General features: G+C 38.4%; 1 protein-coding gene across 1 annotated transcript in view; it reads right to left on the reverse strand.

Moving 5' to 3' along the window:
• The window catches only part of GBA (glucosylceramidase beta), a 502,181-nt gene that overhangs the window by 87,171 nt on the left and 387,170 nt on the right, over positions 1-27,840 (reverse strand). Inside the window, exon 11 of the mRNA XM_044079308.1 lies at positions 23,066-23,204. Coding sequence (XP_043935243.1) covers positions 23,099-23,204 — 106 coding nt within the window. The 3' untranslated portion in view covers positions 23,066-23,098. The remainder of the gene's footprint in view (positions 1-23,065; positions 23,205-27,840) is intronic.

Consider the following 27,840-nt stretch of genomic DNA (forward strand, 5'->3'; position numbering starts at 1 on the left):
ATGTTTCCATTTTTTAGCTTTAGAGCTATCTTTTGAAAGTACTCGAGGTGGTGATATTGTAAACTGGGTGGAACAGATGAAAGTTAAACGGATTATTGCTCTTCGGGCTCATAGACCACCCGGGCTAAACGGTATTGTTCCTTTAAAACCTGCTTTGCAGACTCACAGGCCAGCTCATTAATTGATGAGAGTTTTAATGTTTTCTGTTGGTTTATGACTTGTTGAGCTTTATGTATATAGTAGTGTTTTGTTTAGTTTAGTTTTAGTATGGTCTGATTAATTGGCTAGGTCTGTGAAAGAGCTTATCTAATAAATTTGATTTTATGTATACTCAGCCATGTTGGTTGGAACCTCTGTTTTTCTGCTTATTTCTGTTCTGTATGTAACTGATTTAACTATGAGGTGTGTTTGTTTTTTAGTAAAGTACAGATCCCAGACAGGATATATTAGGCATTCGGGTGGCTGGCACTGAAGGATACCCTTTAGAAATTAACAGCTGTTGTGGATGCAATAGAAGGTTCCACTGGGATGCAGACAGAGACTGGTGAGTGGTGTAGCTTAATATAAGGGTAGGGAAGGTCTTGCTTAAACAGGTGCTAGAGTTACTGTACAACATGAAGCATTGGACAGGAAATGGGATCTGTCCACTTGTTCTCACACATCAATGTGAGAATCGTATCCATTTTGACAAATGTAACTTTCTTGTAGTAGGCCTCCTTGTTTCTGACAATAGATAGCTGAAAAAAATAGGTGGCTTTGAGGTATTAGCATGGTATCTTTAGAGCACTTGAAGTCGGGATATAGCAGTTTCCTGACCTGCGAAGTAAGAAGTCAGCCATTCGATAGTCTGAGACTCATCAGCATTAAGTCCTGGAATGGCAGGACTGAATGAGCAAATATGCAAACTAAGTCCAAGATTGCTGTTGCTTGGACCCTCACATGTGGGGATTAAGGGAGAACAGTAGTGGTTAATATTCACTATTCTCTTATATTTTCATATTTTTTTCTGTAATTTAAAGGCTTGCACTTACGAGTCCCAGAAGTACAATAGAGAGCTGAGTGCGAAGTTTGCAATGTGAAGGTAGAGCCCTTGTTGTCATTTGAATGAGCTGTGTGAACCAGAATTGCCTAGGCTAGTTTAGTGCTTTAAGGAGGCGTTCTGCTTTGGCATGAGAGATGTGGGGAGGAAGGAAAAAAAACAAACTAAAAAAAAAAAACACCAGTTCCACTTGACTGAGAATATGTCTCCTGCTAGTGCTTCTCTGGATGGAATCTGGGTCTATATGCAGGAGATCTGCTGATTTACTTAGGATGCAAATGCAGCTCACTTTGGCAGCCCCACTTCTTACTGATATCTAGAAAGTGACTCTATCCAATAGCCACTCATGGGGAGGTATAACCTCTGTGCTTGGGGAGTCTTCTCAGACATTCTGCCTGTTGGGCATGTAAACTACCTGGAATAGTAAACTGTATTTTGCTGTCAGGACCCAAATTAGCATGGTTAGCTGGCACAGAGGGTAGGAGTATGCACTCCTCTTCTCACTGATGCGGCACTGTGTGCCACTACTTGAACAATCCCTGACTTCAGCACTGACAGGAAGGTAAACAAAGCATATTTGATAGCCATCATTTCCTTCAAATTCATGCATTTCTTCTTCTCCTTTCTTCCTGGACCAGCACCCCTAAATCTGATATTTCTGAAAATGAGCTCATTAGGCATAGTTTGATGTACCCATTGTAAACAACTGTCCCTGCTCTTTGGAAATAAATGAGAGCCCCAGGTTTACAGAAATATGTAAAGGCTATTACTGAAGCTATATGGGCTGTACATGTTGATTCTACAAGGCCTTTGGTACCACTGTCCCTTTTTCATGTGTAAACTGGCTTTAGTATTTATTATAAGGACAGAAGATGACATGTAAACCAGTGCCTTCAGGATGGCTCCTGTCCTGAGCTGGCATCATTTTCAGATAAGTAAAGATAAGCCCTTCATTAGTTGTACCCTGTCCATGAGGAGGAAAACTTTGCAGTTTTCTGTATTCAGACTGGCACTAAGAATTTATTTTGTAGTGAGACGTTCCGATAGGACTTCTGTGAATTCATTGAAACCCTGGGCTATGGAAACATGGGGCATGGACAGTCTGAAATAAGCAAGTCATCCATGTACATGTAAATGGGAATGTTTTAGTCTGAAGTGTGCAAATATGGATGTCAAGCACTTGTCACATACCCTGGGCACAGTAGGAAAAAAAAACAGATGGGATAGATGAAAACCGGTACTGGAATCCACCACCTTGAATATGAGGAACTGCCCATTAACCCTGTGGATTGTGATGTGTAAGCAGGCAAACTTTACATCCAAAGTAATGAGACAGGCATCATTTAACAAGAGGGGAGCAAGGCGTGGAGTGTTACAGGTTTAATTTTTTTCACTGCAATAAATTTCTTTAAACCTGAAAGATACAGAATGTACTCTTTTGTCACTCTTCTTTGATACCAGGAGTAAACGTGGATAGTACTCCTTGTCCCCTTTTAGCATGAGAACTCTTTTGAATGCTTTTCAGTCCAACAATGGTAGTAGAAGGGAAGAGTGAAAAATGAGTACTTTTATTGCGTGACCAATGGACACCAGCTATTTTTCCCACTTGTCTGAGGTTGGAAGGAACCAGTGCTGTCTGCAAAGAGAAAGAATATTTCTCTCATGTTATTTTGGCGTTTGTGGAGGGAGTTAGGAGGGGACCTTAAATGGATGCCACTATGCACTCGTTTTGTCACAGAGTGAGGGATCTTTGGGGCAATTGGGAATTTGGGCATGGTTCCTTAATGGACTGTGGACTGCATGTCTAGTATCTAACTACAAAGATGTCATTGTTTTCTGCCAGTCATTCCATATTGCATAGCTGATCTAGTTCAGAAAATATTATGGCAATGTTATCAGCATGACAAATTCTTTAATATAAACTAGGCCACTTAATCTGCAAAGACAGGAGGCACTGTTCTTGTAGATGAAGCAATAAAATGTAAATTTGTCAATAGTAACATCTGCATTAGTAATAGTTATTGCTAATTTGGTATTATTCAGATGACTTACTTCTGCAGAGAATGTGCATGTTGACTTCACATTTCTTATCAGGTGATTAATATTTCTTATGCTCTCATCATAAACACTCTTCTATTTAAACTTGGCTACACATGGCTGGGTCTTTCAGTGAGATGCTAATGATCTTCATACAGCTTCATGTAGTTCATCCAAAGCTACCGATAAAGTACATATAATTTGTTTCTCTATAGCAATAAGGGTGTACACAGTAAAAAAAACCCAGTTATAACTACTGGTGGGGATGTCGGCTATTTATGGATGAAATTACCTTACACTTTTATCAACTGGTCAATTTTAAATAGTCTTTAATCGGGCTTTGCAGGACTAGTGGGCATGTGTGAGTAAGAATTAAGCCGGAATGCTTTACTATGGCTACTATGTTTTGTGCAAAACACATCTGAAATGTTATTTTGGTCATTATTATTGTTTTTCTTTTACACAGACATCTGAAAAGGATGCAGTCAACAATGTAGCTATAGCTGCTAGGTCAGGGGGATGTGTGTGGATAAAAATGACTGACCCTGCTGTGTTGTTAAAGTTAAAAAGTCATTAGTCTGTCTTTGCAGGACTAGTATGCATATGTGTAACGCAATTCAGAATACTTTACTGCGACCAATTTATCATAATCAAGACATGTGAAGTGTATACAGTCAATAAAGTGGCTTTAAATGAGGAGTATGGATACAGATGGATTATAATGACAGCAGTGTGACTGGCCTTTTATGATTGAAATGTTCTGAAACTGGTAATTTTGTCATTATTGATTACTACATTTTGTTTCACTACTTACTGGAAAAATGTTCAAAACTACAAATTTAAAGCACACTCTAACAAATGTCGCTGCATTAAACAAGGAGTATACTTTAAAACTATCAGGAAGGTGAATCCAAAAGAACACCTGCATTAATGCATGGTCCTAAAACAGTGTTCGGGGACCCATGGTTTGAAGGTCAGTTAATCCACCACTGTGCGTCTCTTACGTCTCTAAGGGAACTCCCACAGTTTCTTCCCACTTTTTAAGGGAAATTAATAGAGAGGATCTAGATATTTTGCAAGGGCTCCCCCTGCTGAACTACGGGAAGGCATCGCTTAACTAAGGCAACGAGCCTGAAATGATCACTAAAGTTTCTTACGTGTCTTAAGACAGCCTTTTTATTCAAAGTACTGCAGTGTTCACATTCGTCTACATTATGGCCCTAACATAACTTACATTTTTTGTTAACCATGTCCATGTGTCAGAATTGCCTCTTTTAAGCAGCAAGCTGAGAGTACTATTTGGCAAGTGACTTGCTTAAAACCATACAACAAATTCACAGTAAATGCATCAACCCCAGAACTACAGGATTAAGCTCATTAGCAGCTCACAGCCTTAATCCTTTTAAGTAAACTACCAGAAGACACTGTTAGCTATTTTTCCAGAGATGTAACTACACCGAGAAAAACCTGAATAACTAATACAACCTGTTAAGACAATAACCGGCTACAACAGCTATTAGCAGTTTCAGAGAAAAAAAAAACAGAATTAGAATGATTGACAGATGAAATACATCACTCTCTTCATCAGCATGAAAGAACCAGGCTTATAGCTTACAGCTGCCGAGTGAGAGGAAAAATCACCCTTCCCCCGGGATGTCTGACTACTTCCAAGATCTAGCAGGAAGACTGATGTCTGCCTGCAGCTTAATCCCATCCATTTTATGAGTGTCCCACAGCAATGATTTTGATGATAAGCATAAAAAAGTTAGTTATCTGATATTAGCTCAGCATGATTATTTGCTCCCCTGCTCCTAAATTTGACTAAAAATGCAGTTTCAAATGATTTAAAAACTTCTGTACTTCCATTAGAGTGCTTCTTAAACTAACACTGAGAAGATATAAGTGTAGACACTTTTATTTCAGTGTACATCCAAGCACACTTTCACTTCATATTTGCAACAATTTAAGATGTAGTCTCTTCTTGTAATGGACCTAGAACACTGTCAGGGTAATTACACAGCCAAATGTGATAAAAGAAAGCCTTTTTATTTGAAATTGTTACAAATTCTGAAAAAATGTCACTGTCTGTAGCTGAAAGGTCTGTTAATATAATTATAGTAGCTGGGTATTTCATTTTGCATAAGCACTGCAAAGTTAGGGTTCACAGATACATGGAGCATCAAATGGCCAAAGAAAGGAGGTAGCACACACTTTAAACACCTGCATACATTTTACATAAGGCTAAATATGTTCATGTAGACACAGATAAGATAAATGCAGAACTAACTGGGGGGGGGGGGTATATGGCAAAATACATTCAGTATTTATACGACTACAGTTTGCCACACTGTCACTAATCTGATATAAAAGCAAATGCATTTCAGAGGTAATACAAGTTTACAAGACTTGGTTAGTTTGACTTGAAGAAAAACAAATGCAAGAAATACAAAGAGTTAAAGAACAGATTTTATTTTACAGAGACAAGAGACATCAAAGGGTGGTATAAGTATATAGTTACATATATTTGCAACTACAAGGATGCCACGAGAAGAATAAAGCTTTTAGCCCATCAAGTCTGCTTGACTGTTACAACTATTTCTATGCAGCTCCCCATCTTTCTTTCCCTGTTCATTTTAACTAATTCATGCATCTCTAATCCCATTCATAAAGCACCATTCTTCTAAAGTTTTAGATAATGCATTACTCGGTCCCTCTACCCTCTCTTTGAATTAATCTTTCGAGTGGTCATCCATATCCATCCTCTCTTGAAATAATTCTTTGTTTCTGCATCACCAGCCTAGCTCCCAACTGATGCAGGAGGCAAAGGAAAATATGCTAACATATTCACCTTTAAGAAAGGTGTCAGATGTAAACTTCTAGCAAATAGAAAATCTGTAACCTCAAAATGTATTTATAGTATGTAGTATGGGACATATAAGGTAAGTCCTATGAAAGGATAGAAAATGTATGAGCAAACTGTGAAGAGGGAATTATGCAAGCAATAATGCCCAACAAGTTGTGTGTTACTGTGCAAATAATTCACTCCTGGGGTGGCAATATTGTGCTTAGAGAAAGGGCTGTCTGCAAAATTGTTTTGTTTTACTTTTTTTTTTATTACTACAGTATTTTTTAATATATTTGATATAAAATAGACCCTGCACCAAATGTTTCAAAGTTGCTGAAGTACATTTAAAGGCTGTTGGAGGAAGTATTTCATACCCAAAATACAAGTTTGGTAAGTATTTAATGTCTACACATACTCTCTCAAACTTATCACAGACACAGACACACACACCTCAAACAATCAGCAGTGTATGTTTAAAAACACTCACTTAATAATGGCAGCCATTAAAAGTTTCTTACTTCCATAACACTCCTCAACTATCTATGCTTTCAAAGAATGTCCAGATTTTTATCTCATTTTTGGGAGGAGTTTGTTCCTCATAAAATTTTGATTTGCTGGCAAATCACTGGGGATTGAAGCTGCTAAATAATGAAATTATTTCATTATCATAGGAAGTTACTAGGCTAGTGGCCCTGAGGCCCTTATAAGCCTAGCCAAGAGTTTAGCCCATGCATAGACAAATCAGCACCCAATGCCCCTGTCCAGCAGGGACACGAGTGGAATCTCTGGGATGTATTTTCTACTTCCCATCTAGTTATCCAGATTGCGCTTAAAAAAGGGTAAAGAGGTACTCTGCTTGACGGTGAGAAAGAGTTTATTCCATAGATGGGGGAGTCTCTTGGACACAAATCTGTCCCACCAGCAAGTCCTATTGATGATTGATGTCACAGACCAGACTGAGGCCGCATGTGCGGGTTACTCGAGTGGAGCTTGACTTGTGGATATGCAGCAGTCCCATCAAGGCGGGGTCCAAGATCACCTTGTATGCTAGTTAGAGGTCACCTCTGAGGAGACTGTATGAAACAGAGTAGAGGCATAGGGCTTTTTGCCTATCTGTGTATGGTAGATTTTTGAGGCCCTGGATTCTCCTGGTGAGGAACCTCTGTGGTCTCTCCAGCTGCTGCATGTGGTTTGAGAGGTACATGCTGAATTGGGCACTGTACTCAATAATGGGCCTTATAAGGGAAGAATATGGGGATGTTATTACCTCCTTGTCCCTGGATGCGAGACCCTTACTTATGAGGTGGGCCATGTAGAGATCTTTCTTTACAATGGAAGCAATATGGTGGTCAAAAGTCAGGCTGCTATCAATCTGGGGGCCCAAATCCCTCATGACTGACTGTACACTTAGAACATTGTTATTAATGTGATAATTTGTGGGGACATCTCTCTCCCCAAAGGGGATGATGATGCATTTTTTTTGTATTCAGCTTGAGGCCATGTTTCTGGCACCAGTCATTTGTTTGGGTGAGACCCTCTTGGAGGATGTCCACATCACTAGGGGAATTGATGACAGCTCCCAACTTGCAGCCATCTGCAAACTTGGTCAGCCATAGCCCACTGGTTTTGGCCTGTACCTCAGACAAGTATATCCCAAATAACAGAGGCCCCAAGACCGAACCCTGGGGTATGCCACTCGATATGGGTCTACTGCTTGAGGTGGCTTCCCCTATTTTGACTAGGTGGGTTCTATTAGTGAGCCAGTTGGCTACCCATCTGGTAACATATGGATTTGATGCCTAGTTGACAGAGTTTAACTACTATGCCCGAATAGTGTCGAAGGCTTTGGCCAGGTCAAGGTAGGCAGTGTGCACTGTCTTCCCCTCATCCATGGTTTTGGTGACTGTCTCAAAAAGTCGACCAGATTTAACAGACATGACCCTCCTTTAACTAAGCCAAACTGAGTGGGATTGAGTGTTTCTTCCAGAGACTGCATGCTAAAACAAATCCTTTTATTCTAGCAACTTTCTAAGTTTTTAAGAACAATATTCAAATCTGTTCCTGTTTTTGAGCCTTTGTCCTCTTTTATTTTAGGCTTTATCCAGATTTCTTGAGCTAAGAGGTTGGGAGGTATGCATACCTCTTAATAGCTGCTGCCACTACTTGGTCACTCAATCTCTCTCTTACACACACACACACACACACACACACACACACACACACACACACAGACACACAGACAGACACAGATACACAGACACACACACACACAGACACACACACGTCCGCTTTCACGCATACACTCATACACACAGACAGAAACATAAACGCACGTACACACACACACACACACACACACACACACACACACACACACACACACACACACACACACACACACACACTTTATTTTTTTAAATGTTTCTTTTAAGTTTATGGTCACTAAACAGCAAAAGCGCTGCTTAGTGAGTGGAAAATAATGTCAGTCATTAGCTTCATTATAGTACAAGGTCCACTACACCATACAAATGCTGCCACGAAGCTTCAGACTTTTTTTTCATCTAGCATTACCTGTACATTAACAGCCTGCTGGAGAATGTTCGTTCTTTAATCAGAATTTAATGTACGGTTTGCTCATTCCCTAAAATTTGTGAAGCACAGAGATGGGCACAGGTAGACTACATAAGCAGTGCATACCTACTATTAAATTACCTCTCTCTCGCTCTCTCTCTGTAATATCAAGCTCCGAATCTAGCACGATTTTTAATGAATACATACAGCACATACTGCCAACATGAAATGCACACGAAACAGCAAACAAAATACAACATTATTTTGTATACCTGGCCACAGTATGTAGCACGACATTATAGGATCTTACGTTCGTACTTGGGACATCTGTTACACTACCTTACAACTTTTTAGTAGCCGGATAAATTAGCTTAACCAGTCAATGAAACACAAGAAGACTAACATTATCAGTACCATGGAAAGAAACTGCCACATGCAGCAACACACCAATGGAACGTAAACAACTGAGGCAAAGTAAACATTATTATTAGATTAGCATTTCGTACGCCAGTACATCTCTAATCAGTTGATCAGTTTAAAAAAAAAAACGAAGAAAAAAACTATAACCTTTCTCTGCAGTCTAGCCAGTAGTTTCTGGTAGGAATTAGGTTCATGCTAGCCATCTCTGTCTCCCCAAGGTTACTGGCATACGAAGAAGAAATGATCTGCACTCTCATCCATGGCAGATGTCATTAAGTGCCACAGGGTTACTTTTGGCAAATGCCTAGGGGTGCTGTGCATGCAGAATTATCAATGTGCAATGGGATAGCTATGCAAGATGAGTGTTGTGTGTGTAAGAGAAAGAGAGAGAGAGACAGATCATGTATGGAACAACATTTTGCCTAGCGGTAATAAACTGAATGGTTGTTATCAGCCATTTCATGTCATATATGCCCATTTGGCAGCAAACAAGGAAAGACACCAAGGAGGATTGGGACAGTAACTCTGCAAGGCTGCAAAAGGGATGCAGCTACTCCAATGGAGCCATAAAACTGTCAAAGTCTGTTTGGCATTTCGACTTCAGCAATAAAACAATCCCAAATCACAAGACTGAAAAGAACAGCTTCTAGAAGATGTACACAAATCAAGAGCCTACTGACACACAAACTACTTTTGAAATGTATTCATGCATTAAATGGGTTTGAAACAAGAGTGGACAGCCTGCTCAAACTTCAATCTTTGTACCTGTGTTTCATGATGCCATTATCATTTTCTAAACTGCTTATCCTGGCGAGGGTTGGAGTGGCAGCCAGCAGCAGGGTAGACAATACTTTGCTATGCCAACAAAAGTTTCCAGATCACTTTGTGATTTATAAGCATCCCAACATATTCTTAGTCTGCCCTGTGGCTTCCTTCTAGTACACTGTGCCTAGTATACCTTCCATGGGAAGCACCCAGTGGGGTCTTCCTCAAATACAGCTATATTCTCTTAGCATGTCACAGTACTGGCTATACTTCCAGGTCCTTTCAGAATAATGATATCCTCATTCTGCAAAGTACAGGGAGCCCCACTACTCAGTTTGAAAACTCATTTTTGCTGCTTCCTTCCATGATCTCATCCTTACAGTTACTACCCTAAGCTCATAACCTTGTATGAAGATGGGAACATAAACTGATCTATACGCGGACATTGGCATCCTATGACATAGGTTTCACTTCTCCATTCCAGCCATTGCAAAGTTTGCAACACTGTTACTGCTGCACCAATTCATTGGTAAATTTCCTGATATTTATCTTTATTCTTGAACAAAGCAAACAGACAGACACTTAAACTCCTTCAAATGAGGCAGGTGCTCCCCTTAAACAGAAAAAGTAATCTGCTTTTTTGCAGGAGAGAATCATAACTTCTGATTTGGAGGTGCTGATTTTCATCCTACTCACATCTCACTTAGCAGTGAATTGTCCCAGTGCATGTTGGATACCACAGTCACATGAGGCTAGGAGAACACTATCAACTGCAAACAAAGATGCAGCTGTTGCATTCCCAAACCAGATAGTCACTAAACATTTGCTGTGACTTGATATTTCATCCATGAAGATCACAACCAACAGGGCAGAGAAGACACAAGATTGGTGAAGTCCTTTGCCCATCACAAACATATTAAACTGCATGCCAATAATGCCGGCACTTCTCAAATACAGTGACTGAATGGCAGTAAGCAGCAGTAGCAGCCTCAGGACCCCCATGCTACTTTAACATTTATCACAACACATACAGGGTACATGGCTGTAGGCCTTCTCCAAGGCCCCAAAACACATTTAAGAAGGACTGGTGAACTTTCATAACTCCTGCAAAATCTGTATGAGGACAAAGATTTGATACACTTTTCCTCAGCCTTGGTAAAATTCACACTGCTTCTTCTAACTCAGAGGTGTGACTAATTGATGATATCACCTTTCCAATACCCTGGCATGCACCTGTGCAAGGGAGGCTGAGGCAGGTAATCATTCTGTGAATGGAACACACTTTCGTATACCCATTTTTAATGTGATTGTTATGACAAAAAAGAAAACATGAACTCTGAGACAAAACACTACCATCTTTGTGATAAACAGATAACAGATATAGGAGAATAAAAAGATGCAATATAAAAGTTCAAGATGGAGTACTCAAGGGATGCAAGAGGAAGGATTTCACTGAAAGTAGGTAGATGAAATGAACAGAATTCCTTAAGAGGTAGTAGGTATAATAGAGTAAAAGATTTAAAAAAATGCATGAGGCAGAAATAAGGTAAGGAAAACAATCAGAAATAACTAAACTGTTGGTTTAAGCAGGATGTACAGCTTACTCAATGGCTGGGAAATAAACAATCTAGGCTGGTCAAAAGACTCTTACATCATCAGATTATGTTTTCATGATCTGTGTGATCTAAAAAGAATTCCAAAGACGGCCTTTGTATTTCACAGCAAACAGAGATAACTGAATAATTTTAAATGTTATCTTGGAAGAAACACATGATTTGATCCAGGTGAATTTATACTGATGCTTACAGATATTCACAAATCTTAACTGGAAGGGTGAATATTAATTTCAAAAATTATGGAATACAACTTTAAACAGGTTAAGAAGAAACAGCTATTGAAAATGCTATTACCAAAGAGCAGCAATTCCGGGGACCACAGCTGTAATCCTCAGAGCAGCAGAGACTGAAAGCACAAATATAGAAAATATGTACTGAAATTGAGGTTGTGGTACCTTGGAGTGCTCCCCTTAATCAGAAGTCCAGTGACCTAACATCTAATGCATATAAAGAGCAGGCTTTTGCAGGTGAAAACCCTCGTATTGGGGAATACAGTGGAGTGAAGGCCACTTACAAAAATGTTATCATGGCATTACACTTAGCTTATTTGTTGTATTTCTTTGGCAACTGCATTTTATGTATTTATGAGGCTCACAGTTTTAACTTTCATATTTCTGATAGGGAACCCAGAATTCCCTTTTGGAGTAGAAGTATGATTCAGTGATGCACAAAAATATGATAGAACAAGCATTATGCATTCCTCAGATTTGAAAATGTTGAAACTTAACTAGCAGTATGCAGATCAGACAACAGCACCTCCAAGTTTGAAAAAATACATGTAGAACATTTAAACTGCACTTTATGTGGTATCTAAGACAAGGACAGACAAAAAATGAAGAGACTTGAGTGTACACCACACTCCTTCATTTGAATATGTCTCAATATCATAGTGGGAAAAAAAAAACAAACAAAAAAACAGAATCTCTCACTGACAGGCCAAGCTCTAAGTGAACAAACTTTAACTTAAGCAATAATGATTGCTTCTTATGCATCACGCTGGTGCTGAGCAGTCCCAGAATTCAGGGAAAAAAGCAAACCTAAATGAGAACACATAATGCTGACAATTGCTGTTCATTGTTAAAGTTAATTCTAATGTGAGAGGACTGCACTTCTCACATTCCCCTACGTGTGTGTGTGTGTGTGTGTGTGTGTGTGTGTGTGTGTGTGTGTGTGTGTGTGTGTGTGTGTGTATCTATCTATATATATATATATATATATATATATATATATATATATATATGGGTCTACTTTGAAAAGCTGACTTACCTAAACATCAACATTCAAAACAGCAAGACCACAATCTTGAAACTTCATAAAGCTAGCGAGATCACAACAGTGAAAGTTCATAAAGCTGAACATCGCAATTTAACTCCAAGAGAATAACCACTGGGCCACCAACCACTTTAATGTGAATGGATGCAATCCTAAAAACCTACAAAAAGGGTGGGGCTTCACAGACACACACACACACACACACACACACACACACACACACACACACACACACCCCGCTAACTAAATATACCAACTCCAAGATCGCACTACAGTGGAGAACAGAGCAAAGGTCATCATGGTGGCCCAGTGGTTATTTTCCCACAGTTAATATGTGACGTTTCGGGAGTTCGGCTTTACGAAGTTTCAATGTTGTGGTTTCACTGTTTTCAACGTTGATGTTCTGGTAAGTCGACGTTTCAAAGGGGACCCATATATATATATATACCTATATATATATATATATATATATATATATATGTATAGCTATATATATATATATATATATATATATATATATATATATATATATATATATAGAGCTATATAGTTATTTATATATATATATATATATATATATATAGAGCTATATAGGCATACATATATATATATATATATATATATAGGCATACATATCTATATCTAAATTTATCTATCCATCCTCTCTCTCTCTATAGATACACACACACACACACACACACACACACACACACACACACACACACACACACACACACATACACACACACACATATTCACTTTAGAAGCTCAAAATACTGAAATATTGAAATTCAGTATTTCGAGCCTATAAAGTGGAATCTTGACAACAGCGAAACCTCAGAAGCACAAAATTCAAAACCTCTCACACCGGAGATTTTGAATTAGCACTTCAGGTGTTTCGCTGTGGTTGTGGATTCAGCTAAGTGTGTATTTGTTACGGGTTTCAGGTAGGGGCTGTGGTGTGTGTTAGTGTGTTTTGTTGCTGTGATATGTGTGTGTGAGAGGAGAATGTAGCTTGTGTGGTGGTGTTTTGTGTGCGTTTGTATGTAGTGCAAACTCGGAGTTAGAATATTTAAGTAGGGGAGGCGTGGGGGTGCCGGGGGGGGGTCTGCCCCCTACTTTTATGTAGTAGAAAGGTTGTGTTTGTGTGTGGGGAGGAAGGTGTGTGTGTGTGTGTGTGTGTATGTGTGCGGAGTAGAAGCGCTAAATTCAAAATCTCCGGTGTGCAAGATTTTGAATTTCTCGCTTCTGAGTTTTTGCTGTTGTCAAGTTTCGACTTTATAGCCTCAAAATACTGAATTTCGACATTTCAGAATTTCGAGGATATAAAATGAATACGCACACACCCACACCCACACCCACACTCACACCCACACTCACACCCACACTCACACCCACACTCACACTCACACTCACACTCACACTCCAAGATCGCCATACCTCGGAGAACAGGAAAAGTATGTTTGTATAAGTAAACTTATCATAACAATAGATGCTCAGGTTATCAGTGCAGCAGCTTTAGCTATATGGGTTATATCCTGCTATGGATATAACAGATGGCCAGGACATCTTCCATGTGCCTAAACTGTTAGCTCAAGCAGAACTGACTAAAAGTCAGGTTTGGGTCCAAGCCCTTCAGAAATTTCATGTCAACATGGAGATGGAAAGAGACCGACAGAGGGAGGCTAAAGCCATGAGAAGGGCAATGACAGTTAAAGAAAAATGAATATCAACACCCTGGCATTAAAAAAACATACAAAAAGTAATGGAGGTGGAGGGAGGGAGCGACTACTGCAAAACCGATCATTGACACGTCTACTGTTATAATAAGTTCACTTAGACTACTGTACCATTTTCTTCATTACAATCACTGCTGCAGTAGCCTAAGCTACATGGGTACATTACCAGAATGGGAGGACAATTGATAATGGTTCAGAAGGCCCTAGAGAATGGTCCTAGGAAAGCCTGTCCTAGACCTGGAGGAGGAATCCAGTTTATAGTGATTTGTACAATTAAGCAGAGAGGACCAGGTTGCTACTTCTAGAATTAAACCCTTTCCAAAAAGCCACAGATGAAGCCAAGGCCCTGGTAGGATGAACCTTGACTCTGCTTTGAATAATTGTGTTGTGGTGGGTGTAACAAAAAGTAATAGCATGGGACAACTATTTGGAAATAGCTTGTTTTGACACTAGTTGCCCTTTCTTTTTAACTTCACAAGAAATGAACTGATCAGAAGTTCTGAAAGATTTTACTCTTTAAGGACAATATCAGAGCTGTCTGTAGACAAACCACTGTATGGAGCACCCTTTCTCACTCATTTTAGGTTCTGGAAATAAGGCAGAGAGATAGATAGGCTTGGTTTAAAGTAAAGCCAATCCCACTTTAGGCACAAATTAAGGATTAGTTCTTAAAGAAACTCTGTCTTTGTGGAAAATGAGATAAGGCTGAGCAGTATTAAGAGCTTGCAGCTCAGATACTCTTCTATTAAATGTCACACAATAAGTACCAATGTTTTCCATGTCAAGAACCACAAGTCAGCCTGATGAGCTGGTTCAAATGGAACAAGAGTTAGTTTTTCTAACACAGAATTAAGATCTGAAAGAAGCCACCAGTTTTCTCGGTGGCTTCAAATGCAAAACCCACTTCAAATACATTTTTACACAATACAGAACTGAAAGAGGTGGTCCATGGGCAGACATGCTGGAATGGCTGCTATGGGGCAGTAACTCACACAAATAATGTAGAAACAGAGACTCAGTAGCCCTGAATGGGTGCTGGCTATTTTTCTTTGGCCAAATAGAAAACCTTTTCCATTTGCTAATACATGATTTTGCATTAATAGATTTTCTTGCTGCCATTAATACCTGCAGCACATCCTCCGAAAAAAAGGTGCCTAAAAGATATTAAAACCCTATCATCCAGTCAGACAGATGTATTAGTTTGGGTCAGGATGAAACAATGAGCCTGGTCTTGTGTGTGCATACCCTGTAGGGAAGGTTGTGGTAATTGCCCCTGACATTTGCTGAAGAAAAGGAGAACAACTGTTCTCTGGATCAGTACATAATAATCTTTGGGAAGTCCATCTGAATCTTCAGAAGTACCCTAAATATTAGTGGAAAGGGTAGAAAAATATTCAGGAATATTCCTGTTCAAGGAAAAGAAAAACAACTGTCAGAAATCTTTTTGGGTGGAGTCCTGGGGCAGAATTTTGCCCACTGACAGTCTGCAACAGAGGCAACATCTATTTCAGATGTTTCCCACAGATGGATTGAATCTTCGAAGACCCTCTGACTCAGTTTACTCTCATGAGGGCCTATCCTTGTCCTGCCCAGCTTGTATGCCACACAATTTTGTTCTGATGGAATGTAAGACACTTGTAAATTGAAATTGTGCTGAAAAGCTACATAGGGTTAAGATCTGGTTCTCCCTTGTTTGTTCATGTACAACTTCACTGTGGTGTTATCTGTAAACACTTGCAGGGTCCTGGCGACCACAGATGATTGAAAGAGTTGACATCATTTTTAAGAGCTAACACAGTTTTATGTTTATGTGCTTTGGTCTGTTGTTTTTGTTCCAAAGACCCTGCTCTTTTTTCTTCACTAACACTGTTTTCCAAGCAAAACCTGAGGCATCTGCTGTGAATGACTGTGCTGGGGTAGGAGGAGAGAATGGGAGATGTGGACTCAGACAGATCTGCTGTCTCCACTACAAAATCTCCCTTTTCACAAACACCAAGACTGGAATCTGAAAAGTAAAGGGATATTGATGCTGAGGCCAAAAAGATGCTTCAGGTGTTACTGTATCTTTCTCATGTGGAGTCTTGCAACAGTTGTCATCTAAATATAGATCTATTTTTTTCCCTGTGGAAGAAAAGCTCTTTCAACCGATATGTGCAGGGAGATACCCTAGGAAAACAGTCATGTGAAAAAGAGTCAGAAAAGACTTCTGAATGTTCTGTTGGAATTTCAGCCTGTGTAGGGGATCCCTTACCCAAATCAAAGTTTCCTGACACTTTGAAAAAGTCTCTTGAAAAACAAGCAAGTCATTGAAATACAGAAAAATGTGAATGCATGGCAGTTTGCAATAGGCCATCACATAGATATGCAGTGAACACCTTTGGAGCAGCAAATAGCCTAAAGTGTAAGAGAGAACTGATAATGTGATCCAGATACAGAAAACTTTAAGAAACATCTGAAATCTAGATTTATCAGAATGTGATGATGCATCTTTAAAATCTATGATCACTAAAAAAGTCAACTGAGGAATAAGGGGGCAACAGGTTGTGAAGATGCAATATATTAAACTCAGGCACCACCTCAAAATGGTTCCAACAGGAAAGGTCTAGAACTGGTCTCCAAGAATCTTTTTTTTTTCCTTTGGCAGCAGAAATATCCTTGATTAAAACCCTTCTAACTGAGGATGAAAAACAACTTTTATCACCACCTGAGCGGATGACTGGAGAGAAAAGAAGAGTTTGTATGGTGGATGAGGAGGAATTCTCAAAAAAGTAAGGAGAGATTCCCACTAAGTTCTGTACCCTTGATGGATTTCTCTCAGTACCCATCTGTATGAAACAATCTTTTGCCAAAGAGAGAAATGGAGGATCAAACTTACTGGAAGAATTAATGGACAGCCAGGTTGGGGAAGAAGGGGAGAAGTCCCTCACACAGTAATTCTATATTACTAGTTCTTGCATATGGAACACCTTACATTGAAAATTAACACACAACAATGTAGCAGTAAAACCACAATGTAAATGAGATTCATCTTCTCCAAACAGATAAGTTATTTTAATTACAATTTTAATTACTAATAATGGTTTCCAGTTGTATGTTCAAGCACAGCACCTCCACGACTCTGTTTTAAGCGCAACCTGGACCACTGGATGGGAAACCATAAAATTCTGCCAGGGATTGCCCCTGCTTCTCTCCTAGACATGGGTAATACTTGCTAGAAAAATTGTGGGCATGGGCGATATCTCTTATCTGGTATTATACTGTGATTTTACGGCTAGGCTTGTAAAGACCCTTGGGTTAATACAGTAGTAAATTCCTATGAACCTGTATGAATCTTTGCTCAGTACCTATGACAGCATCAGTGTGTGGGTAGGGTTATATAGAAAAACTGAGAAAACAGTGAACTAAAATGTCAAGCAGTACACTACAATCTTTATGTTTTTGCAAATTCACTTGCAACCATAATATTATAATCTTTATTTTTTTTGCAAAACAAATTTGCAACCTTTTTATGAGGGACAGAACTGGAAAATAAATTAATTGTAAAACAAAGATGCATCCAAACATGATCATTAACACGTTAACAACATTGGCTGCAAAACATGATGATTTATTTCAGAATGAGTCTGCATATGTTGTCTTGCTCATAGCATTTTATTTTGCAACTTCTTGTAATTGTGAGGCTATTCTAAGAAACCCTGCAATATGGAAATGTAGATGACATACAGCATCATGTTCAGGGCCAGTAACTAACTTCATTCTGTAGGCTGCATGTAACACACACACACACACACACACACACACACACACACACACACACACACACACACACACACACACACCTCTCCTGTAGGCACATCTCTCAATTGTCCAGCTTTTTGTCTCATATTTTTTGTCCGTTCCTCATAAAATTTGTGATATTCTGGCAAACTATTGAGGACGTAAGTCACAAAATAATAACAGACATTTCAGTTTCAAACCATCTCTCTTATTAAATGCATGATAACTCAAAACCCGTTATTTTAAGAATGTTCTAAGTTTATAAGAATAATATTTAAAATCTATTTTTATTTTTTAGACTCCCCAACATTATTTTTAGCATTGTACAGATTTTTTGTGATAAAAGGTTGAGAGGTATGTCTATAGGCATGAAAGCAAAAACGCATCCTCCCCTGTGTACCTGCTCATCAAATTATGTTCTACAGCCCTGCATACTGCACAAAAATAATAGAAATTAATTACATCTTCTCCTTGTGCATTCATAATGCTACAAAAAAAATCTCTCCTGTGATTAATCTAAGTGTTCACCCTGTTCTGCAAATGTGAAATTAAATCTTATACCAATTCCTGGAAAGTCTCTTAACTCATCTGTGTGTGCACCAGCTCCCAGTCTCATTGGCTTGGCATCTGTCAATGAAAGACAACTGCATGCCAGGAAATGTTAAAGCAGCAGTAGTGGGTGGGTGTTCAGAAACTGAGAGCAGAAAAGTAGTAGTTTTGTTGTAATTAAATGTAGTAGTTTTGTTGTAATTTTAATTAATGTTGATGGCCAGAACCCCCCAGCCAGCACCAAGCCCTAGGCAGCTTCCTAGTTCACCTAGTGCTGGCCCAAGGCCTGGTTGGTAAAGCAGGTAAGTTGCACAAAAAAAAAAAAAAAAAAAAAAAAAAAAAAGTAACTAAAATAATAAAGAAAAATAAAAAAGAAAAAAAAAAAAAAAATCCTAAAAAAAAAATTACACAAAATTTTTTTAAAAAAAACAAAATTTATTTAAAACCACCACCATAAGTAAGTAAAGTAAGTAAAGAAAAAGAAAAACAAGTCATTAAACAGTCACATGAAGACACTTTCTACTAATACTAACTAAATAAAACAAGTTTCACAGAAAAAGTATGTTTTTTGTCATGCAAAGTAAAGTGGAAGTTCCTTTCCCTGAAGAAAACTTTTTTGCCCAGCAATGGAACATTAGCCAACCACTAGCAGAAGGTAGCTTTCTTCAGTCAGTGGCAGGAAAAAAAGTAAAGGGCTTGACTTTTAACACGCTACTTAGTGTTGTTAGGCTCATCGAGTGTACTGTATGGTATGTGAAGGTGAGGACCTGACGCTTGGCTGGTACAGCTTCAGCTAGGATATGATTAGATACTAGGTATAGTAAGGCTACTGTGGCAGTCATCATAATGAAGAACATTACTATGAGATACAAGGACCTGAAACACTTAGGATATGCAAGTGTCCAATTTTTGCACATTCAGTTTTGCTATTCCAGGATTTGCACTTACAAGTTGCAAAATTTTATACTGTTGTCTTTATAGTGATTGCATAGCAGATGTAAATCCTTAACTTGTTTCAATCCTTCTTAAAGAAAAAGGCATCTGCTGTTCAGTCTGTGATACAAACTCATTAATTTATGCATATATTGGCAATTAATTCTTCCTGTGGTTCAAAAAACATTAAGAATAGCAACATTACAGTACAAAGGGTAAGTGTAATTTTCCACTACCCACCTTTAGAAGGGCATACTATAATGTTTTTCCCTTTCACAAAGTAGTTTTTTCAGTATTCATCAATAATTCTTTGGGATTTTCCACAGATTCCAATCATACTACATGCAGATGACATGCTGATTTACAGATTTAACCCTTACATATCTCCTTATTCTACAACGCATACAAAACGCACACAAAACTATGATTGTTGGGACTCAGTAGAAGCCTTAACGACATAGTTTTACAGTAACCCAACTCTTCTTCAAACAACCAAAAAAAAAAAATCTAGTTTTCCTCACATCTGAAGGCTGGATACCAAACTGTAAAGGAATATTCCTGGCCCAAGTTGAATATGGTCTACCTTTGACTGCACCTATCTAAAAACAAATCCTAAAATTCATTTTTTATTCACGTTATGACATTAAGTACTTCTTGAACAAAATGCTGTAGTATATTCTGGCATCTGTAAATATGTGTGTGTCTGCATGTGTATATGTAAATATGTTCTATTCATTTCTTATGTGATCATATTCACAAGGGCTATGTCTGCAAATGGTCCGTTAAGATCGGTGCACTAACATGTAAAAAACAGCTGGTCATCCCTGTCAGCAAGTACTAACAGTATTTGTACATTCACTACCCTTGCCCCAGAGCAAAGTATCATTGCATAGTGCTAGCCAAAACTAAAATGTCTTCCAGTACCACAGTCAACCATACTTCTCCTAGCCAATCTCTCTAAACTTCAGAATTTGAATCCTTTCCATTTTTTGGTAATTCCTTTACCTATGACCTCATGCTACAACCCCAGAGCTCAACCTACCTCAGCACTCTCTCTTCAGACACTCAGAGCTGGACTACATCTCACAGACAACAGCTTCTCAGTGCTGGAGATTTCCACCCACTGAAATAAAGCAAATTAATCCATACATTAAATTCAGAACCAGTCCCCCCACCAAAAAAAAAATGCTATGCAAACAAGCCTTTAGCAAATGCTTTCACCAGCAAGCAGTTACTTAGTACATTCACCCTACCACTCGTTGTTGGGCTCTTCCTCCTCCTGAAATCAATTTGTTACATATAATTCATATCTACTGAAACTTGCTTGCTTCATAAAATTCATTTCCAACCGATATGTTCTACACACCAGTTATAAGTACATTCAAGTTCCTCTTTCTCACCCACTCCTTCCTTCCCACATTTTTCTTTTCTTCTTTTTTCTCTGTGTTCTACCCTGAACTGACCCCCCCTTCCCAACAGCTGTATATGTTGGAAATTGTTTATGCCAGCTACATCACTTTTTCTGCTGAATTATTAGGCTGTCTCAAAGTATGATTCCGTATAGCTGGTTTGCATTCCAGCCTCACCTGTGAATTTTGTATTATCCCTGGAATCCTGAGACAAGAGCTGTGGTAGAGTAAACTGTCTTCCCCATGTAGGTGAAGTTTACGCAGTCACTGAAAATACAGTTCAGAAACATGTTTAGTGAGGACTACCTCAGCTAATTTTCGTGTCTCCGAATTGCTTGTAATTGTCACCAGTGCTTTACAGGACTTTTCAACAATGATTAGCACTGGCCACTCATGCATCATATATTGGTACAGGAAAATCCCTTGGTCACTCTCTGACTGACACACACACACACATTCAATAACATGACACAGTTAACTCAAATAAATTCACAGAGAAATGCATACACTAACAGTCACCTGACACCATTTATGCCCTTGAAGATGCTGGGGACACAGACACACACAGACACACACAGACACACACGCACCCTTACTCACACCCCTACTACTTCCTTGATGAACTTTCCTAAACTTATTCATGCAGTTTCTTCCCATTGACTACAACAGAGGAACACAGCATTTTGGTTGTGTTAATCATTACGGATGGCTGTACTATTTTACATAGCTGTGTGATTCTCTGAGACTCTCAGCAGCATAAATTCCTTCCCGCTGGCATTTCCTCAGAACAGGACATGGATAATTAGCATTAGCCGCTCTCTCAGAATTCATCATTACCATTTAGCATGGCCACAGTGGTTATTCTACAGATCATGTGAAATTACTGCAGTGGGCCTGTCTCTGAATCAGTAAGACTTATAGCGAGGGGATGGTTGATCGTGTTAGGGCTAACTGCTTGTGGTATCCCTTTCTGAATCCCAGGACATATCTAAATATGATTGTGTACATTTCATCTGCATTTCAACCTCATTTGTGCTTTATCAAATACATTTCCTAGTTTTAGTTTGTCATTGATCGCTGTTCGTATTTTCTCCTTTTGAATTTCTAACTGGTTACGCCTGTAGTCCAGATGGGTCAGAACTGTATCCTGGTTACCAAATTTAAACAAACCAAGCAAACAAACAAATAAATAGGTAAGTGGATGCCTTCAACAACATAAAATGTACAAATACTGATGTATGACATGAAATACACTATGCTGAAGCCCACATAATTCAGTTTCAAATAACAGAAACTACACTGAAAGCAACATAAACCTGTAACAGAACTCTGAAAATGTCGGCAAATGTACTTTATATTAATATGAACGCTACAGTAAAAAGTATTTACTGAAACAAAATCAACAAGGATAAGCTAATAGATTTTAGCAGTGGGACTAGCCCCTCTCGTTCCCCTTCATACTTAAAAATATTCCAACTCTAAGTTTGCACAATTTCAGCAAAAAGGAAATGTTTAGTTTTGTTGGGGAACCAGCTAATTCTGCTTCCCCAACACTGAATAGCCTTAGACTATTAAAGTAGTAGATGATGATGTGAGGCTACATCCAGCAAATAAACTGTTATATCTGTATACTTCTGTTTGTGACATTTTTGAAACATAAGCAGTCATGTTTTACATTTTCATTTCCAGTCACTGTTGCTGGAACATGCACTGTGTTATCCATAAAATTTAAGTCATACTAAAGTCTAATTTCAGATTCATTGTACTAATTCAAACCCTAATATGTTAGCAAGGAGGCAAGACAGAAACTTTCCATTTGTTTTCAATATTTTACTTTATCTAAAATGTCTAGTTCAGTCTTTTCATTTTGGCTTATCACTTACGTGGGCTTTAATATTATTCTATGAGAGGTCTTAAAGAATGCATCTGCTATTTTTCAGTAATGTAAGAGCTATATTTCTTTTGGAGGTTTTCTTCATGTATTAATGGATTCTGTGCAGTGGGACTTACCTGTTCACCAAACATGTAAATAATAAAAATGTTCTGGGATTCTTCACATTTATGGGTAACTCTAATTTCAAAACATGACGTACCTTAGTCACTTATTATGCTCAATGCATACTGCTTTACGATCTTCTCCATACGTATGTCTGGATAGAATCAGCATGTGAAACTGCATTGATGTATCCCACTTCTGGATCCCAGATGACAAACTTTACATCAGCATGGGCTCTAGAATCAGAAAAGAATGCCATCAAATATTTGCTACAGAGACTTCAGCCATACTGTCCATGTAAACAGACATGCCCGCTGTACATACTGGGCCATAAGCAAAAATTCCACTGTACAGACTGGAGTATGAGTGTCCTACAAGTACTGAATAGTCTGTAAATGTCATATACGGTGACCACAGAAGGGACCAGTACTAACAACAGAAGATTTTTCACTGGCGGTCCAAATTTTTAGAATTTTCAGAGGTTATTTACCATGGCATAAACAGGCTACTTCAGCATTTTGAATAACAGATTTTGTTACAGAATGTGTCTGCTTGCCAGATGTCGGACATTCCACATTTTACAGCAATAAGTTCAACAACATAAAATTTAATATTCATTTTTTTTTTAATTTTTCCCAAAAAAACTCTCACTGATCTCTACAGTTTGTATGGCTCTGTGGGGGACTAGTATTCCCCTTAAGATTTTGAACAATAATTCTAGTTATAGTATACTGGGAACATTTACTATAAATAGGTTATTAAGCTATCCTCTTTTACCACACTCTTGCCCCTTTGTAGCCAGTCTGATACATGATGCAGTGTAGCAACTGTTTCATGCTTAACTGAAAACTTTGTTACCTCACTGTTTCAATGTGTGATAGCTACATGCATTTATTGAATAAGAAGGCCACTTTCTCACCTCAAAATGCATTTTCTAGGCACCACACGTGTGCACACACACATACACACGAAAACACACACACCCTCACACAATTACAGTACCCCGCACCTCCACTCCACTAACTTATGCTGCAATTGTTAAGAGAACACTGTTTAAGACTGCCAGACTAACAACTAGCAGTCCTCAGCCACTGGTTCACACAGCTAGTATAGATACCTCTGAGAATCACAAGGGTGCAGACTTCAAGCCCTTTAAGACCCACAGAAACTACACCCATGCATGGTAATGTTTTTGTAATGTTTGTCTGTTGTCAAGAACACAGACACCACCCTCACCATATTGGATAAGAAAAGGATTATAGTTAATTGTTTTTCCAGAGCCAGAATCTGGGATATAACAAGGGGTCCAAGATCCTTACATCTAGGCAAATACAATTATGACCTGGTAGTGGTCCATGTGGGGTTGAATGGCCTTAGGTGCTCTACCCAAAGGGACTAGAATAACTGCTTGCTATGCATCATACTTGCAAACCTGCAGACATTGAAAATGGGTACAAAGGCCCTTGAAAAGCAAGTGCATCCACCACAAACTCTGGGCATCTACTTAGCATAAATTTTGAATAACTCTTCCCACTCTAGGAAATGTGAGGTATTACTCAGAAACACATTTAAAAACAGGGTGTGACAAAAACAATAGAAAAATGCATGCATATTATCAACTTCATTACGAAATTCTACCATACAGGTTCATTTATTTTTGTTTCTGAAAAAGAGAGATGCAAGAAGAGTGCCTTTTTTCTTTAATTTATTGGTGCCCCTAATATGTTGGTCATATAGTGTGGTTTTCTTTATACTACACAGCTTCAAAAATCATTAGAGATTAAAGGGAGTCAGAAAAATTGTATGAAGGGGTAAATCAAGCTTGAAAATAGGGGCATACCTCCAGAAATAAGTACATTATGTGCAGGCGTAATTCAGGCCTGAAAACAAGAACAGTTGAGAGGTCTGCATGTATCTAAGGCAGGAAGGATGCTGATCTAGGGTGGTATTTGGCCCAGAATGATGCCAAGATACAAAGACAAGATAATTGGCATTAAAAATTGTAACTGGTGTCATTCTAGGGACATCAGCTATGCATCAATATGGTAAGATATGTCTGGTATGCCTTCCTGCTTTGCTGGTAATGGTCAGCACCTCTCTTACTCTGGCTTTTTCATTCTGGGTAAAGCTTTTGCTGCCTCCTTAGTGGCCTTTTTAGTTAGTCAGCTTACAGGGGCCAAAATAACCCTGATTGTGTCCTTACAAAGGCGACTTCTTGCACACCTCCATACAGATTGTCCTTCCTCATTAAATTAGACTATAAATCAATGGCTTTTTCCTTTAAAACTGGTGGTACTTCCCTGCAAGGACCTTTTTTTTTTTTTTAGAGATGTTTTAAAAGCAAAGCTTCTTCAGTTACTGGATGACAGAAAAAAAAATTCTACTGTAATCCTCTGACTTACTCCATTGCCAAAGCCACTGCCTCTCCTTCTGACTTGGTATTCTGAATTGTTGCATTGATAAGGCAGTCCCTATCTTTAACAAATATAATGAGAAAATGAAAAACATACCCCAGCAATGGAATATATATATAAATAAACTATATATATAAATAAACTGAAAGAAATTACTGGATTATAAGTCTCATTCTACACAACTTAGGTGCACACTTAAGCAATCTAGTAAAGAGCTTAAAGTTGCCATTAGGAAACTCAAAGCTGAATATGAACTTGAAATAGCCACTGAAACCAAAAATAACAAATCTATATTAAACGGTGTTAGGAAGTTAACACCTTGCAATTCTTGGAGCTAGTCTACATACTACTGTACCATTTGACCAAAGTAAAGAGCTAATATTGTAACTGACAAATTTAGTCAGGTTTTACTCCACCCATAGTTATTGTTATTTCATAGATCCCACAGTCCAAGTCACCCTTATAATTACTTTGGAATAAGAGCACTTTACACAAGAGGGGCCCAAACCTAGACTCCAGTAACTACAGTCCCTTCAGTCTCATTAGCCTCACATATAAAGCTATGAAATGTATTAAATCACACCTCCTAATCCAGACAATAACAAATTCATAACTCGGGATTGTCATCAATTTGGCTTTGTTAAAAACTGGTCCTGTCTCTGTAACCTTGTTAATTTTAAAAAAAGTCACTGAAGCAGAAGATATTGGTTATATAGTACATATAACAAATCTGGACCTGACCAAGACCTTTGATTCTATTCCCAGTGGAGGCATTCTTCACAGACGTACACATCTGAATATAAATACATATTTTTTGTGGAGGATAGCTAACTGGATGCCTGACAGAACCCATGTGGCTAGTCACAAATAGCACTTCTGAAATCAAAAAGTTACCAGTGGTGTACTACAGGATTCAGTGTTGTACCACCTCCTAGCTGGCATCTAATTCTCAAATAATCAGGCTAATACCCTTATACCTTATGGTTATCTAAGTTTTCAGATGACTATAAGTTGGATTTTGTTATTTGATCTTTCACTGACTTAAACTACGACAGCACAACCACTAGTGTAGGACAATGGTCTCAAATATATGTGAAAAAATGTTGAACGGTTAATTTTGGTAAACAAAATATTTCCGACTTACGCCATACAGGGAATGCATTCTTCAAATCAGACTCAATTGTAAGGGACCTAGGTATCACTTGTTGAAAATTCCTTCTCTTTTAACCATTATGCCTCTTTAAGTAGTATGGACAGCCTTCTTTTTGGCTCATCTAATTTCCAAAAGCATCTCATCCATATCCACAGAGCTTTGCTCATGTCGTATCAGACCCGTTAATGAATATAATGCCTGCTTTGGTACACCTTTGTCTAAACAAATCACTCAACGTCTGAGACCTCAGACATTCTTAACTAAAACTATCACTAGCCCAAATACCTCCCAGCCATCTGGATGGACTGGCAGGCCCTCTGTCAGCCCTTTGTCTCTTATAGACTCCTCCATGGTAATTTGTGTCTAGCCTTTTGAACAATAAAAGATCAAACTCTCCTTAACTTGCTATCATACCTCTCAACCTCTTAGAGCAAAAAATTTGGACAAAGCCTAAAATGATGGGGGGACAAATAGGAGCAGATTTTAAATATTGCCCTTAAAAACTTAGAAAGTTGATAGAATAATAGGTTTTGCAGTAGCATGAATTTTACGGATTAAGGATGTGGAGTCTTAAACTGAAATGCTTGTCATTATTTAATGACTTCAGTCGTCAGCTATTTGCCAGAAAGGGACAGATTTTAGGGGGGACTTACCAAAAATATGAGTCAAAAATCTGGACATTCTACAAAAATCTGTATAGTTGAGAGGTATGCCTGCTATTCCTTCTAAGAACAAATGGTTCAGCAAATCTCCAGTTAAAGGATATAAACCTTCATCAACAGATAAATAAGACATGTCAGCATGATAGATTCATATCCTAACATATCTCTTACCTCTGGAACAAGCTTCTACAACATGTCAAGCATAGTAAATCCTTTGCCACTTTTAAAGGAGAACTGCATACAAAAAAATGAAAACTTATACTTGTTCAGCTTATCTTGAACATTTCTGCATTACTGTCTCTGTATCACAGTAAGTGGTTATTATTATTTTCTAATTTGTTACACCACAAATGCTCTGAAAGGGGCTGCCATGGGTAGCTTGATTTTGTTTTATAGTCAACACCTTTGCCTTGCGGATGTCATTTTAGTAGGACAGACATGTGAAGACCATTTACTATGTTTTTTTTCACTCAACAGCTTACAAAAGTACTGTGACTGCATGATTTTGACTGTCAGCATCAATCTACATTTTTTATTACTTTGCTTCCTTTGATTTTCATTAGTGGCCATTCCTTCCACAACAATTTAAGGAATGTTTGAGTGACAGTCTTGAAAATGTAGCCGAGTTAATTGTTCGTTTCAA

This window comes from Protopterus annectens, chromosome 8.part0 (assembly GCF_019279795.1).
Source record: "Protopterus annectens isolate FY-2018-M chromosome 8.part0, PAN1.0, whole genome shotgun sequence".
NCBI classification, from domain to species: Eukaryota; Metazoa; Chordata; order Ceratodontiformes; family Protopteridae; genus Protopterus; species Protopterus annectens.